Genomic DNA, 15747 nt, shown 5'->3' on the forward strand with positions numbered 1-15747 from the left:
AACAATTTTCAACCTTAAAAGTGTCAACTATTAAATTGAAAACCAGTCTAACAAAATGGTTAAGATGATGAAACTGAAAGTGATGCACTCAAACTATACAAATTGTGATTACTTGACCAAGTAACAAATGTCTTGTTTTTGGCGGAGCTTAGTTGGACCATAGTTAAATTGGTACAGGTAGTCGACTGATTGAAAAATGATTAAAAAAGAGCCCATCATCGATGTAAATCAAGGAGTAAGTCATTTGATTGGCAAAAGGAAACATCAAAATCCATCTTTTTTCGTGAAAAAAGTGAAAAGTGTTTTATTTTTTACCTCCATTAACATCATCTTTTTCATTATTTTCAATATTCCAATCAGCTAGCAATCAAAGTAATGTTATTGATCAATGTTTATGTTTATTCAGTTTTTTAATTATCTTTTTATCTTTTTTCACCCTTTCCAATAGATGAGAGCAACAACAATTTTCATCTGTTTATCAACATTAATGATTGTCCTTTTGGTGTTCACTCCACAATCAGCTTCATCACTTTCTCGTCGTAAGATGATGAAGATCAAGAAACTTGCTGCCTTGGCAATGATTTTGAAGCCAAAGAAAAAGATGATGCCAATTCCGATTCCAATTCCAATCCCGTGAGTAATCAACTAAAATAGCAAAAAAAGCAATCAATAACCTTTTATTCATTCCAACTTGATGTGTTGATCAACACAACACAGTATTTTCAAAGATAAAATGATGATGATGAAGGGAAACAACTTCCAACAGGATCAATCTTTCCAAGCTCAACCCGCAATGATCCACGGTCATTTGGCCTTCCAACCAGCCATGTTTCACAGCCATGTACCTATGCAGCCTCCGGTTGTATCTCAGCAATATCATGCTGTACCCGTTCCAATGCCTATTCGAGTCCCTGTCCCAGTACCAGTTCAAGTTCCAGCTCCTGTCCAACCCTTGGTTGCTCTTGAATACCACCAAGAACCTGCAACAATCTGGTAATTTTGATTCTCTTTTAATCCCGAAAATTGCTTCAAAAATTCACTCCAATTTATTCTAATTAAATTATCTTCTCTTACATTCTAGCCACCATTAAATGACTCAAGATTTACTCATGGTTTTTCTGGTCCTCCCAAAATCCATACAATCATGTATCTTATACTTTAATCAGAAAAAATCACTTTAAATTATTCCGTCGAATCAGTTTATTATAACTTAAATAACCACCACCTTCATAGCCTCAAGATTGTCAAATATTACCTACTAATACTAACCAACTATGTTACACTCATTTGTCCATTTTCATATTGTTACTGTTAAATTATTACTGATTCACATTCATACTAATAAATACAAATATATATTTTGCTATAAATTTTCTCACCGAGTTTACTTTTTTTGTCCAAAAATTAAAAATTAAAACAAAAAACGATGAATTTCGATGATTAAATTTAATTCAGTTCAACTCTTTTTTAGGAATCAATACTAAAAACATTAATAATTTAGACAGGTCTAAATTGTTTATTTTGTACACCAATTGATGATGAATTGGTTGCAATCTCATGTTTATATTTTATGATCACATTAATTTGTTATCTTCCTTTGGTATTATTTTATAATATACATGGTAACCATATCTATTGATTTGAATACGACCGCAACTTTCCACTCATTAATACTGCAATTGTTGACTTGGTTTCTTTTCATGTTTGATTTGCATTGTTTTTGTTCAAATATCAGGTAAAATTTGTTATCATGAAATCAAACTTATTAATTGCCCACAAAATTGTGTAGAGTTGACAGCTTAGAGCTTGAAGTAGAAAATACAAACTCAAGGATCACTTTGGTTATGTTTTTTTTGGACTGTCTTTTTTTTTCCTTGTTGATAAACCATAATGTTGGTTTAGTAGTTGCAAAGATGTTTCCTGTAACATGAGACGCTATTGCATTGCTTTCAAAATGTATATAAATTGGTGATATCTAAAATACCTTAATCTAGACTCATTTGTGATTGGTATTGGTTCATCTCCATAGTCACTGAAACTCTCACAAAATTTACATTCACATGTTTTTAAGGTATGTCAATGGCCTAATACAACTCTTTAGTTTGGATTATGCTGACATTAATTTGATATGCATCGAATATTTGCAAACCAATCATCCAATTAGTTTGTTGATAAAATAAATTCTCCCTTTTCCATTTGTCTATGACAAGAATTTAGATCGTATCACTGACCATGACTTACAAGATCCTTCATTGAACCACCAACCGACTAGATCTTTGTGGCGCCGATTACATAGCACTGAAGATTGTCTAAGTTTTTCACCTTCTTTGTCAAAGGATGAAGAGGGCGAAGATTGAGCTACACTTTTTAATTTGGAGCATATTTGGCAAAATAGTTGGCGATAGTCGTGATTTTTAACAGTAAACTGTCTTTTCCATTCAAAGTATGAGCTGTATCTTTTCTCATCAGCTGCTAAATTTCTCAATAACATTGCCAAGTATCGAGGTGATTTGAAAGAAAGCGCGTCGATGTAGGAATGGTTTGGTAAAATTGAAGAATAATTAGCTCCACCAAGGACAATTGGAATAACGGTGTAGTTGAGGATATTGATAATTTTCTCAGTGTAATAATCTGAACAGATAGAGTTCTCGAAAGACAGATAGAATCGATAATTAGTTTCAATATGATGATAACAATAGGATCCTTTTGAACTTGGACATTTCAATGATCCACAAGCACCGTAAATGTCAACATCGATATATTTAGCTAATTCTTTAGCATATTCATCTCTTCCTGATGAAGCTTTACAATTGCTAACCATCCAAGCCACATTACGAGTCTTTGAGGAGAATGGAACGTTGATAGTTTTTCGTTGCTGCCAAGACTCTGAATTGTTTGCATAACTAATTTCAGACAGTTTTAATACTTCCCCGTAAGGTGTTGGAAAATCCGAATCACTTCGATAGCTAGACCAGCAATCGATATAGTTTGCGAATTGGGCTAAATTGGCTTTTCTAAATGTGTTCATAGGAGATTCCATGTGATGCCAAATCCATGTTTGTCCCTCAAATTTATACTTTGGTAAGTCTTTTAAATTAGTGTTTCGCCAGTAAAAAAGAACAACTTTTGCTTGAGCTAATAAGCTTCGATTTCTCGAAACAATACAATCACAATTTAAAGGAGATTCAGTTGCTCCCCACCAAGAGTCACTGTCAAATGCTCCAGTCCACAAAAGGATTATTGGAGGAGTTGATGGAAGAGGAATTGAAGGTAAAGGTGAGGACGAGGATAACGGCGAAACTTGATGAGATGAAAAAGAAACGGATGACGAAGATTGTTGATTATGAACATATTCACTGAAAAGTAATTTATTTGGAACATCCAGGACTCGGACTGATGGATCGGCTGGATTTATCAGAAAATAAGTAAAGTAAAGACAAAAAAGAAGGCCAATAATAACCAGGGTCCATTTTTTTCGCCTGGGTGAGGAACTGCCAGGATTTTGCGAAAGATTAGCCCGTTTGAGTAAAAATTGAATCTCAGTCATTGAGAACTTGGTTATTCTTAAAGCTGTCAGTTTCAATAACAGGAGTGAAGAATGGTACAGGAATATACAAAAAAAATGATGAATGATGACGAAGGTGAAAGAGATGCTTGAGGAGTAGTGAATGACTTGAAATTTAATTGAATTGGACACAAAAGATAGCTGCTCTGGATCAGGGAAATATTTTAAATCAATGGGTGTAGTAGTTATTGATATAAATCCAAATGATATCACTTTAGACCTGCTTTTAAATTCCAGTTGCTGGTTGTGGGAAAAAAATCTTTCAAGGTATAAGATCCAAAATTAGAATATTTCACCAGTTTTTCTAGCTGTATTTGGAAAATCGAAACCATATTGAATTTTAAATTTTATAAAATTTAAAAAAGAGAAATTGGTCTGAGGTAGATTTAGTAGAGTGACATCACAATGAGAAGGCAAAAAGGAAAAAAATTGAGATTCAAGAACCAATGATTGGTCATTATGATTATTTAATGATGAAGGGTGAACCAGACCGGGATTGTTGATCTGATGTTGGAAACAAGTAGATTGAACACAGGACCCAAATTGATAAGGTGGTTTTGGTTTTAATGGAAAGGCGAAGATAGCAATAACAAAATCAAAATCCTTTTATTGACACATTTCATCTTGTTGCATGGAGAAGAAATGAACCAATAAAATACTATTTATTAACCAGCACATTTCCAACACTAAATATCATGATGAAACATTCATAAAAAATGTATTATAAAGCTGATTAAACACTAAAAATGGTTTAATAAATTGTAGTAACCAAAATGGACTGTATAGATGTGAAAAGAAAATAAACAGATGACTTTAAGGAACTGTTTTTGCTTCTCTTTGGCCAGCTGAGAATTTCAGGTTAGCCTTGAACATATGTTTGTCAAATAACACACAATAGAGCAAATTAATTGTAAAAATCATCGTGATACAGTAACTGTGATTCATTAATCATGCTGACAATTATAACAAAGTACATATAACGATAGATAATAAATTATTTCAAGTGAAACAATAGTGAGCAATAAATGTAGGAATAGGCAATTGATTTTCAAAACAATAGCAGTTTCTCTTACAGTGCAAATTGGATTTCTAATTTAAACATGGCACTGGTTCATGTCTAATAGACAGTCAATACACAAGGAACCGTTCAATAATTTCATAGGGATGAGAAATAGAGAGTTTAATTTAATACTGTTTAATAAGGATATCGAATGCCAAAACAAAGTCAATGTTGGAATTAATATATTGGATTGGGTGTCAGAGTAAGATTATCAACATATCAGGCCAAAACCAATGAGTAATAGTTCTACTCTTTACCAGAATTCAGTCAAGTCAACAAGAAACGTCCGCAAAATGAAATTGCTCAAAATTTTTAGTTTAGTCTTCAAGATTGGTGATCAATCAATCTATTTTTGTGGAAATCTGAGAGACGATCAACATTTCAATAATGTGAAAATTTGTTAGAGCTTCAATATAAAGGATATTATTTTCATATAAGAGCCGTTTTGTATCAACGGGAAGCAGAAACAGCCACTAATTCAATAACCATAAATCCTGATTAATTTTCTAGAGAATGACAGAACTTTCAAAATTTAAACTTGGAAATTTCTCATAAATTGATTAAGACTCTAGCTAAGTTATCATTGGTGTATTTAACATGTTTATCTGTAGTTGGTTAACACACTATAATAAGATTTCAATTTCCATGAAAGTGTCAAAAGTTGAATTAACTTTCATTTTTAGCAAAACATTAAAAATAACGAAACAATTTTGAAATTGCTGGTAGCTTTAGTAGCTACATCTAGTAACCAGAAGACATAAGATTATTTTCTATAGGAAGACTGGGATCCGTATTCACATCTGGTTCTAGTTACACAATAAGATATTCACTTGTCAATTGACATTAGACCAAAGTTTGTTTTCATATTGCTAGGTCTAATTTTGTGACTGAAGTTTTAATTATATTTTATAAAATGTGGTCATTTTGGTCAAGAAATCCAACTAAGGATTTCCCTTATGATCTAGGAGATTTAATTAATACACATCTAGAGGAATCAATATGGATAATCCAGAAAGGAAAGAAAAAGGTTTGTATGAGTTGTAAATGTTGATACTTTGTTTTGTGATGGTGGCAATCACCAAGATTACATATCATAAAGTAATAGACTCAATATATTAAATTGGTTCTTTCTACTAGGGTTCTGGAGAAGCTGTTACAATTTTCCGTTTTGAATGTAAACCAGGGACGGAACACCTATTGGATAAAGCTAAATCAGCATTGAAACGAATCAAAACACTAAGACATCCGTCTTTTTTAACTTACGTTGACTCGCTCGAGACAGATAAAATTGTTTGTATTGTTACTGAACCAGTTGAACCTCTCCCTTCATATCTTGAATCAGCAGAAAACTTTACCAATGAACAAAAGTCAAATGCAATCTCGTATGGTTTACATCAAGTTGCTGTAAGCATTAAATTTGCATCACATAACTTGGTTTTTCGTTCTATATTTCTCACCTATTTATTTTCCATTATTTTGAATAGATTGGACTTGGATTTTTAATAAATGATTGCAATTTCAATCACAATAACTTACATTTAGGTTCAGTACTAGTCAATTCAAGTGGAGTTTGGAAAATTGGAGGTCTCGAATATGTCACTTCAAATAACCAAGAAAATCAAGTACCTTCTATAACAAAACATCACCATTCTCTTGATAAATACAACCCGCCTGAACTATCTGATTCTTCATCGAAAAGTTCATCAAATAAATGGTTAGAAGTGTAAAAAACCTCAAGTTCACCTTTTAACCTTATTCTTTTCTAATTTTTCTTAGGTCAGTCGATAGTTATGCATTAGGCTGCTTAATTTGGGAAATTTTCAATGGTTCAATGTCTCATCAAAACGATTTGAAGTCACCTGGAAAGGTATTCATATCATACTTTTTATCATTCTTTTTACAAATATCATTTGTTTATTTAGATTCCAAGTAATCTGGTCGCTGTCTATAAAGAATTAATCGATTCAAATCCTAAACGCAGAATTAGTCCATTGGATTTTGTGCAGAGATGTCGTGCCAAAGGCTGTTATATGAAAAATCCTTTCATAGATTCCATGTTATTTATTGAGGAGATTCAGGTATTTGATGGTCTATTTTCATTTATTCTTAAGATTTTCGAATGAACATGTGAACAATGTTGTTAAATGATTATGTTTGCCAAAATTTCTTATAGATCAAAGATCAAACTGAACGAAACAGATTTTTTACTCATCTCAATGATGCATTAAACTCATTTCCTCCTGATGTATGTAAAAACAAAATGCTGCCACAACTTATTATTGCCCTGGAATTCAACAATACTGGGTCTGCCTTTTTAGGACCACTTTTAAAAGTAAGATTACGCCTGAAAAATTTCAAAATTAAACTTCATTAAAAACTTGTCATCAAATTTTATTCATTAATAGATTGGAAAGCTTTTAAATGAAGACGAATATCAAACCAAAATTGTCCCTTGTGTTATAAAATTATTTGCTGTGAAGGATCGGGCAACTCGTGCTAAATTACTGCAAGAGGTTTGTAGTTTTATTGCTTATTTACTACAATTTAGTTTTTTACTAATCAACCAAATAATTCTTTTTTATCTGCAGATGGAATCTTTTATAAATTATTTGCAGCCCAATGTAGTGAATGAGCAAATTTTCTTTCATGTTTCACAAGGATTCGTTGATTCTAACCCAGTCATTAGAGAACAAACTGTTAAAGTATGTGGTGCTTTCAAGATAATTCAAAGTTAATTCTTGAATGATAACATAACATAACATTTGTTTTTCAGTGTATGTTACACTTGGCTCCGAAACTCAGTTACTCAAATCTTAATGAAGAAGTTATAAAACACTTTGCCAGACTTCAAACTCGAGATGAGGAGGGTGGTATTCGAACTAATACAGCTGTTTGTCTTGGGAAAATTGCAAAATATTTACATCCTCAGGTAAGTAATTCCAAGTAAACTAATTTATCTAATTTATAAAAAAAGGAAAAGTAGTTTTAACAAATTATCCATCTCTTTACAGACTCGACAAACTGTTCTCATTCCTTCATTCTTAAGATCTATGCGGGATCCATTTGTTCCAGCGCGAATAGCCGGAATACTCGCTCTTTCAGCAACTCAAACTTTTTATTCCCTTTGCGATACAGCAACTAGAGTAATGCCTGCTCTGTGTCATTTGACTATGGACCCAGATAAGTCAGTCCGTGATCAAGCCTTCAAAGCTTTAAAAGGATTTATCAGCAAAATAGAGAAGGTTTCTGAAGATCCTTCCTTAGCAGAACAAATGGGTGCGTTTTCATAGTCACACATTGAATGTCACTAGTCTAAATTTTAACATTTTTGTTTTTCCCAATATAGAAGCTGATCTCAACGCTTCTGGAAGCAACGTCTCTACAACACTGGCTGCAAACTGGGCAAGCTGGGCTGTTAGCTCATTGACATCTAAATTTTATCGTTCGAAACCAACAAGTATTAACCCAAGTAACAATAATCAGATTTCTAGTGATAAAACAGTTAATCAGCAAACGAGTAGAAGTCCTAAATTGACTGATTCTGATATTAAAAGTCCATCCGAAGATTCCATAAATGAAGATGGTGATGGTTGGGATCCTATTGACGAGCCACTTTCTTCAACAGTCCATAAAACTGAGTTAGAAAATAAAAAATCAATGGATGGCTGGGATAATGAGGACATTTGGAATGATGACGAAGTGATTGATAAAGAAATTGCTTCTGCAAATGTTCAGAGCCCTACAAAACTTGAAAATAGCGAAGATAATTGGTTAGATGCTCAGTTAAGACCAAATAATAAAGCGGATTTGCGTAAGCCAAGTCTTAGTTCCAGAAATATTCAACCTCAAGATGTTGTTAAAACAGAGCTAGATGATAACCAAGATGTCGAGAAGGAAAGACCAAGAAGACCAAGAACTAACATTGAAAGGAAAACAACAAAAACGAAAAAAGGTCCAATGAAGTTAGGAGCACAGAAAATCACTTAATGTGTGCAACTTTGTGAGCATAATAAACCAAATTTTCTACTAATAATAACCTAAAACTTATTACTCATTTTTTCGATTGAAAAAAGTTACGAATTTGTAAATTTCTTTGATATTCGTCTTCATTTAAAAGATTCCCAATCTTTTAATGAATAAAATTTGATGACAAGTTTTGATTGAAGTTTGTTATTGAATTTATTAAATCACTAATATTAAATCATAACCTTACTTTTAAAAGTGGCCCTGAAAAGGCAGAACCAGTATTGTTGAATGCTAGGACAATAATCAGGAGCAAATGAGTTTAATACATCATTGAGATGAGTAAAAAATCTGTTTCATTCAGTTTGATCTTTGATCTATAAGAAATTTTGGCAAACATAATCATTAACAATGTTCACATATTCATTTGACAAGCTTTGATATAATGAAAATAGACAATCAAATACCTGAATCTCTTCAATAAATATTTTCAATTTGTTTGCCAACAATCAACTTTTCTGGATTATAATTAGCTTAATTGCATTGAATGAAGGATAATATTTTTGATTGTTTTGATGTTGGTGCTACTTAACTATTTAGAACTTTTCCCTTATCATTTCATTTTCAAATTATGACCACAGATTTTTGTAATATCTCATGGGATGAAGATGATAATTTATTTATCAACAATCGTTACCTGTTACTGGAAAGGATTGGCCATGGTAATTTTGGTGATCTTCGGAAGGCAAGAGATACAACCAATGATAAAATGGTTGCTGTTAAATTAGAGAAATTAGCTTACAACAATTCGGGAAATACTTTACGTGTGGAATATCAATTGTACAAGAAAATTAAAGACGAACCTGGTTTCCCGAGGGTTCACTATTTTGGTACTCATGGACGGTATAACGTTCTGGTTATGGATTTACTTGGGCCTACTCTGGACGATCAATTTAACTCTTGTGGACATAAATTTAATATAATTACAATTTGCCGGTTAGCAGTTCAAATTATTGCTCGACTCGAATCACTGCATCGCCATGGAATAATTTTTCGTGACGTTAAACCAGACAACTTTTTATTTGGTCAAGTCAAAAGTGATACAGAGGATGTACTTTATTTGATTGATTTGGGTTTATCAAAGGAATACATTGACTCTCAAACTGGCCTTCACATTCCGTACCGGGAAGGAATCAATTTAACTGGTACAGCTCGTTATATGTCTGTTAATGTTCATCTTGGTCGGGAACAATCGCGTCGAGATGATTTAGAGGCTGCAGGCTACATGCTGGTCTATTTGATTAAGGGTCAACTTCCCTGGCAAGGATTGAAAGGCCCTAATTTGAAAGCTAAATTTAAATTAATTTTAAATAAGAAGCTAAACATTCCAGTCAAGGAAATCTGCTCAAATTGTCCTGAAGAACTGTTTCAATATTTAACTTATGTGAGAAAATTAAAGTTTGAAGAGGAACCTGATTACAGATGGTTAAAGGAACTGTTCATCAATTTGTTAAAGAAAAGTGGAGGAGATGAGACAACACCTTACTGTTGGAAAAATGGTAAACATGCAGTTGGGAATGAAGTTTCTTCTGTATCTTTGAAGTTGACCAAGAAGGAAGGCTTAATGTCAACTGCCCATTCAGCGGTTAAACCAACAACCTCTGATATTAAAAGAGCTCGGACTCCATCGCCAGCTGATGCATCAAGTAATGAATTTGAAGCTGATTCTTCTGCTGGTAGTGCAGGTGGATTAAGTTCATTTCAAATAGGAAAAGCAAAACAACATAAATCTAAGCCACACAAAAAGAAGTTCAAGTCTGATGGTAAACACGAACATAAAGCAGACGATGAAACATCTGAAGATAACGTAAAGTCGATGGAAACTGCGCCATTCTCGAATACTTGATCTGATTATTGTTGATTTCAATAGCCGAATTTCTCATTCTGTTCACGACCATTCTGTGTGTTTGAATTACTTTCATTTCTAAATGATCAATTGTTCCGTTTTAGTGTAATAAATTGTTTCCAATGTTTAGTTTTCTTCGATGATACAAATTGGTAGTGAAAAGTCACTTTTAATTTTGTCAAAGATATTTGATTGATTCAGGTTAAAACTAAAGTTTACTTTTTTACTAAAGTTGATGAGAAACTTGATACAGTTTTAGATTTAATCTGAAAACAGTTAGGTTGCTATCAATCAGAAAAAGCTCCTTAGAACTAAAACTAACTGCTAACTAATCGATTGTTCAAATTTTACTTTGAAATAATACCAGAATCTTCAGAATAGATCATTTGATTAACGTTTACAATACTTTTAACATTTACTAATATTAAATATTATATATTGATTTTTATTTAAATAATTTGAAAAAGGTAATTGTCTAGTGAGACAAAGATGGTGAAAATAAATGAATTACAATTGATCATAGCAATATTTCGAAAAGAAATAGGCAAAATCAGATGTCGGAATGTTAAATATTGCGATGAATGTTTCCTTGTCAGTCAGAAGCATCAAGTAATGATGATTGAGTCGATATAAGAGCTTCTCGAGAATTGGATAGGCCAGTTTCAGAGTGATTCCAGTTAATGGAAGGATTATCATTATTGCTATCATTTTCATTGTCTTTCAACTTGTCTTCGTCTTCTTTTGACCCATTTCCAGTTATTTTTCCTTTCAGATAGTCGATAACATTATTTTATTTAAATCTATTTTGAATGTCTCTGAAGATTATCACCGCGCTGTTTCGTCTGAACTTGATGAAGATGATTGACTAATTAATTTATCTCCAATATGACCCATAGAGTTTTTATGCATTGAATGTTTTTGGCGGTGATTTGATTGACAGCGAGTTCGTTGATTGGAATGTTAATTTATCGGCAAGAGTTTTAGTTGATAAATTGCTTGATCTGGACTCAAAAAGCACCATAACGAGAAGATAAATTTCTTATTGGACTATTTGGCAAAGGGAAACCGAGTGGAATAATTTAGTCGGAAATTGAGATGGTAAAAATCTAATTAGGTGTTGGATCATGAATTGAAAACAAATGATTTGATACTGATTCTTCTAAAAATATCCATCTTGTGGCTAACATAGATCAATAATAAAATTAAATAGGGCTTCAAAAAGAGATCAATTTGTTAATGGAAGAGTAAAGTCTTACCTGAAAATATTGGTTATTAACTCTCAAGTTTTTCGCCTTGTTTCTTCTTCATTTGTACTCAACATTAGATCGGTAATTATACAATAAAATATGAAAATGAAAGATGTGAAACAAACTGTAAACAACTGTTGTGGATAAATTTAGGTGCACAATTTAATAATCAGAGTGTTTTGATTGAAGCTAGTTCAACTATTGATTGGTGACTAAATTACTCGTGCAGTTTTAATCAATAATACTTATGGATTATTTTAAATCCATATTTTCAGGATTGCAATGGTTATTTGGCGGTCGAACTGTTGATCTAAAATGATTGAGTGAAAACCCTAAAATGTAGTTAAATTATAAAAGCTTTAATCAGTCTGACACTATTGCTTTGTATTAATAGTATTATTACATCTAAATTAGATTTGGCTGCATAACATAACTATAACGAGGTCTTGACAAAACAAAACTTTGAGATGATATCCATGTCAAGCTGCTACAGATTAAGAAAGGTATTACGAACCAAACGTTGATAGAGAGGACAAAGTCTTACATGTTGACAATCTTGGCCAGTCTGTATAATATTATTCATAATCTTTAACGATTTACTCTAATTTTAACTCAAAGTTACAGTTCTGTTCACAAAGAAATTAAAACCACAAAATAATTTCCGATGTTAACATTCAAGTATAAAGCAATTGAAATGTTTGGAAACGTCTTGCACATCTAAACACGGAACGTTATGGTAAATAATGGATGAAATATCTTAGGTCAAGAGCACATAATTTCAATGATTTAAGGTTAATTATTTTAGTAACAAGCGATGAAAATAACTTTTTCAATCAGACAATTTATAAGACAATTTACTTACTCAATATCATTAGAATCATCAAAATTTATTGGTTTAGTTGGTAGTAAGGGAAATATGCAACAATGAGTTCATATCAAGAAAATAATGGTTTATTTAATGATTGTTATTTGTCTTTTTGCTAAGCAAAACGATTAGTTTGATCAATTAGACCGGAAGATGAATGAAAAAATTGCATTATGAAATTTAGAAACAATCGTTTAATAAGTTTCATGACATTCAAAATAAAAATCTAATTAGCATGAAATGACATTAAATTTGGGTACATTTTTAATGGTTTTGAGATATCGCTTTGTTTTTCATTCAATATCAAGTTATTCATTAATTGAACGGCCAATAGTATAAATAGTGAGACTTGTTTGAATCAAAATCATTCACAGCTTCAACTGTAAAGTGAACAAATCAAAAATCAATTCAACTTCTTATATCTTGTTAAACAAATCGTCACCAATTGCTCCAATATGCGTCTTTCCCTCATCTTGGTTTTCATCTTTGCTGTTCTCGCCATGATTGGTACCAATGCTGTTGAAGCTGCTGGCAAGAAATCTCCTCCACCCAAGAAGTCTCCACCACCAAAGAAGTCCCCTCCACCAAAGAAACATGGTTAAATGGATTTCCATTGATCCATCTGATCACATCTGGATCTAACAGTGATGATATTTCAGAAAAAAATTAATATATAATAATACAACCCAATAGTGTTAGGACAGTGACAGCAATCATTTATATCCTTTTATATCTGTATCCGTATATTCAAAACTCAAACTGACAATAACTTTCAGCTTACCTTATGATTATTTTTCCAATAAAATGATTTTCTATTAACAAAAGCTAAAAGTGTTTAATCAATCAATTTCGGGTCAAACTGCTTATGGACATTGATGAATAAAACTTTCGATGTTCAATCATGTTCATATGAAGAGTGTTTCAAATCGAGTCATTCTTTTATTTCTCGTGAATCGAACAAGAAATCGAAATTTGAAGTCATAGTTAACCAAAACTTAAGCAAAAAATTATCGATTATTTCTTGTAGACTGTGAAGATTATTTATAGATTTAAATAAAAGAAATTATTTATTTATTTTCTTTATCAAAGAGTATGAATGAGTTGAGAATAGATGCTGAAGAGATGAAAATTTTTACATGAAAATAAAATTTTACAACATTAGCTCACACTGTATGATATGTCATCTGTGGCTTACATGCAGTATGTGTTAAGGTCTGATATTAAAGTCTATTTTGCTCTGCTAGTCGTTCTTTGATTTGTTCCCGTATTGAACGTTGGTCAGCTGCACATGCATTAAAAATGCCTCTAACTATCGCTTGATTTGCTGGATTATCTTTAAGGAGATTGCGAGTGGCCACTATTGCCCATTCCCGAATGAAAGGATTTTGGTAGTCGTAATGAGCAAGATCAAGTATCAATGGTACAGTATCAATTTTGTTGGCTAAATTTTGCATAGCAGGTCGGTTATAAGCAAGATTAGCGATCAAGCGAACCAAATTCTTTTTCATTTGCATTGCAGCTGAAAAACTTGGCGGAAAGTCAATCCTTAATGCCTCTCTCAATGGACTTTGTTTATAAACTTTGTGGATAATTTGAAGAACAGCTGTTAAAATATGATGATAAAATGTAATTAATATAAAATGTAAAATTAATTTAACTTAACATACTTGATGTAAGTTTGAATAGCTCTTCGTCTTCCAGAAAAGAGTATTGACTATGTTCATTGGCAGTCACTTCACAAGCTAATCGAAGTAACGCGAAAATAAGTTCGAAGTTTCTTGGTTTCCTTTCTTGGACTGATTTTTCAATCTTTAAATCAACCAAATTATGTTTAAGCAATCGAAAAATGGGAATCAAATTGTATTCACTGATTCGAGGAGCACGATTCTCAGCGTTATCTTGTGTCAACATATTTGTCATCACATCAATGAAGTTGATGCTGTGTGGAAATAAAAAGTATAAATTTTTGTTACTCTTAATTATTTACTTAATAAAATTTTAGCAATTATTTACCTTCTCTCCATGGGGATATTTTGTAAAAGATCACCGACAGCTACTTGGTGTTCCAAAATACGTTGAAGAATGAAATAGCTGAATAACAAAACAAAAAAGTTTAGGTTAACATTAAGTAAAGAATAAAATTCAACCAGTCAGTTGAACAATTGAAAAAATCTTACCTCCACTCGGAAGGATGATCAGTTCGCAATTCAAAAATAATTCCATCAATCATGGATACTAAGATCGGAAATTCATCCACTACGCTTCTAAAAATGCCATCATCCAACATACAATTATAAATAATAGCAGTAGTAATTTTACGAACTCCAGGACAGTCTGTGTTCAACAGTTTGCTGACGTGAGAAGAAAAAAATGGGTCTGAAATGGAAAGCTCGACAAGCAAAAATATTGTTGATACCGTTGAGTATTGAAATCGAAATTCTGCCAAATGTATCTTTTCATTGGATCACCATCTTGAGATTGGCCACCAACTGCATTAGCTAAAAATTGCAAACAGCATTTTACTGCAATAAGCATTTTATCATGATTTGAATCATTTTCTTCCTCTGTATCATTTGATAATTTATTTGTGTGATATCGTAGCCAACAAATTATTGCATCAAGAAATTTTGTGTTCCTGAAACAAAAGAAAAATATGCAAGTTAGAAAACAAAAGATATCGAAGATTATAAGAAAAGTGAGAGCAAAAAAAAAATACATCGTTACCTAACTAAGAGTTCAATATTACGGGGACTACCGGCACAACAATTTCTCAGCAAACGAAAGATATTTGCATTAATAGAGTAGTGGAAATTCAAATGATCCTTAAGGGTTATATAATCAACTTTACTGAACAGCAGATAGACTTTCTGGATCATGGCATCTTCCAGGGTAATTCGTTTGGCATCTACCTGGTAAGTACGTACGAGTAAATCAATAACAGTATCAAGTACTTGCCAATCCTGCTTTTGACATCCCAAGATACAATTGGTGAGAACCTCTTCAAGAGCCTCAGCTTGGATGGACGTTTCAGCCATCGAGAATTATTAATGACAATGGTGGAAACAGGTGATTAACGATAGATACCAATTGGACATTCACACAAACTGTATAAATAACAATCTAGATTAACTAAATCAACAC

The 15747-nt window shown here is 32.3% G+C and overlaps 4 protein-coding genes and 1 pseudogene across 5 annotated transcripts; 3 read left to right on the top strand and 2 right to left on the bottom strand.

Moving 5' to 3' along the window:
- Positions 1 to 241: 241 nt before the first annotated feature.
- On the top strand, positions 242 to 1370 carry LOC107371709 (uncharacterized). The gene is made up of 4 exons (XM_015939853.3): positions 242 to 372; positions 449 to 633; positions 718 to 993; positions 1082 to 1370. The coding sequence occupies exons 2-4, from the start codon at positions 449 to 451 to the stop codon at positions 1089 to 1091; spliced, it is 471 nt and encodes a 156-aa protein (XP_015795339.1). The 5' UTR covers positions 242 to 372; the 3' UTR covers positions 1092 to 1370.
- A 57-nt stretch (positions 1371 to 1427) lies between these two features.
- Positions 1428 to 4688, bottom strand: LOC107371708 (lewis-type alpha-(1,3)-fucosyltransferase). The gene has a single exon (XM_015939852.3). The coding sequence runs from the start codon at positions 3545 to 3547 to the stop codon at positions 2201 to 2203; it is 1347 nt and encodes a 448-aa protein (XP_015795338.1). The 5' UTR covers positions 3548 to 4688; the 3' UTR covers positions 1428 to 2200.
- A 775-nt stretch (positions 4689 to 5463) lies between these two features.
- Positions 5464 to 8790, top strand: yata (N-terminal kinase-like protein yata). The gene is made up of 11 exons (XM_015939044.3): positions 5464 to 5652; positions 5763 to 6029; positions 6110 to 6339; positions 6402 to 6492; positions 6548 to 6703; positions 6799 to 6957; positions 7031 to 7138; positions 7214 to 7327; positions 7399 to 7554; positions 7637 to 7901; positions 7972 to 8790. Exons 1-11 carry the CDS (start codon positions 5539 to 5541, stop codon positions 8610 to 8612), a joined length of 2301 nt encoding a protein of 766 aa, XP_015794530.2. The 5' UTR covers positions 5464 to 5538; the 3' UTR covers positions 8613 to 8790.
- A 429-nt stretch (positions 8791 to 9219) lies between these two features.
- Positions 9220 to 10623, top strand: LOC107371077 (casein kinase I pseudogene; annotated as a pseudogene). Its single transcript, XR_016198910.1, has one exon. The product of XR_016198910.1 is annotated as a casein kinase I pseudogene (transcript).
- A 3031-nt stretch (positions 10624 to 13654) lies between these two features.
- LOC107371076 (ataxin-10) lies at positions 13655 to 15718 on the bottom strand. The gene is made up of 6 exons (XM_025162679.2): positions 15331 to 15718; positions 15023 to 15241; positions 14784 to 14957; positions 14620 to 14697; positions 14274 to 14545; positions 13655 to 14209 (listed from the first exon to the last, which is right to left on the bottom strand). Exons 1-6 carry the CDS (start codon positions 15639 to 15641, stop codon positions 13827 to 13829), a joined length of 1437 nt encoding a protein of 478 aa, XP_025018447.1. The 5' UTR covers positions 15642 to 15718; the 3' UTR covers positions 13655 to 13826.
- Between the last annotated feature and the right edge of the window lie 29 nt (positions 15719 to 15747).

Source organism: Tetranychus urticae, chromosome 2 (assembly GCF_039701765.1).
Source record: "Tetranychus urticae isolate SD_2017Ah chromosome 2, NJAU_TeUrti_SD_1.0, whole genome shotgun sequence".
NCBI lineage: Eukaryota > Metazoa > Arthropoda > Arachnida > Trombidiformes > Tetranychidae > Tetranychus > Tetranychus urticae.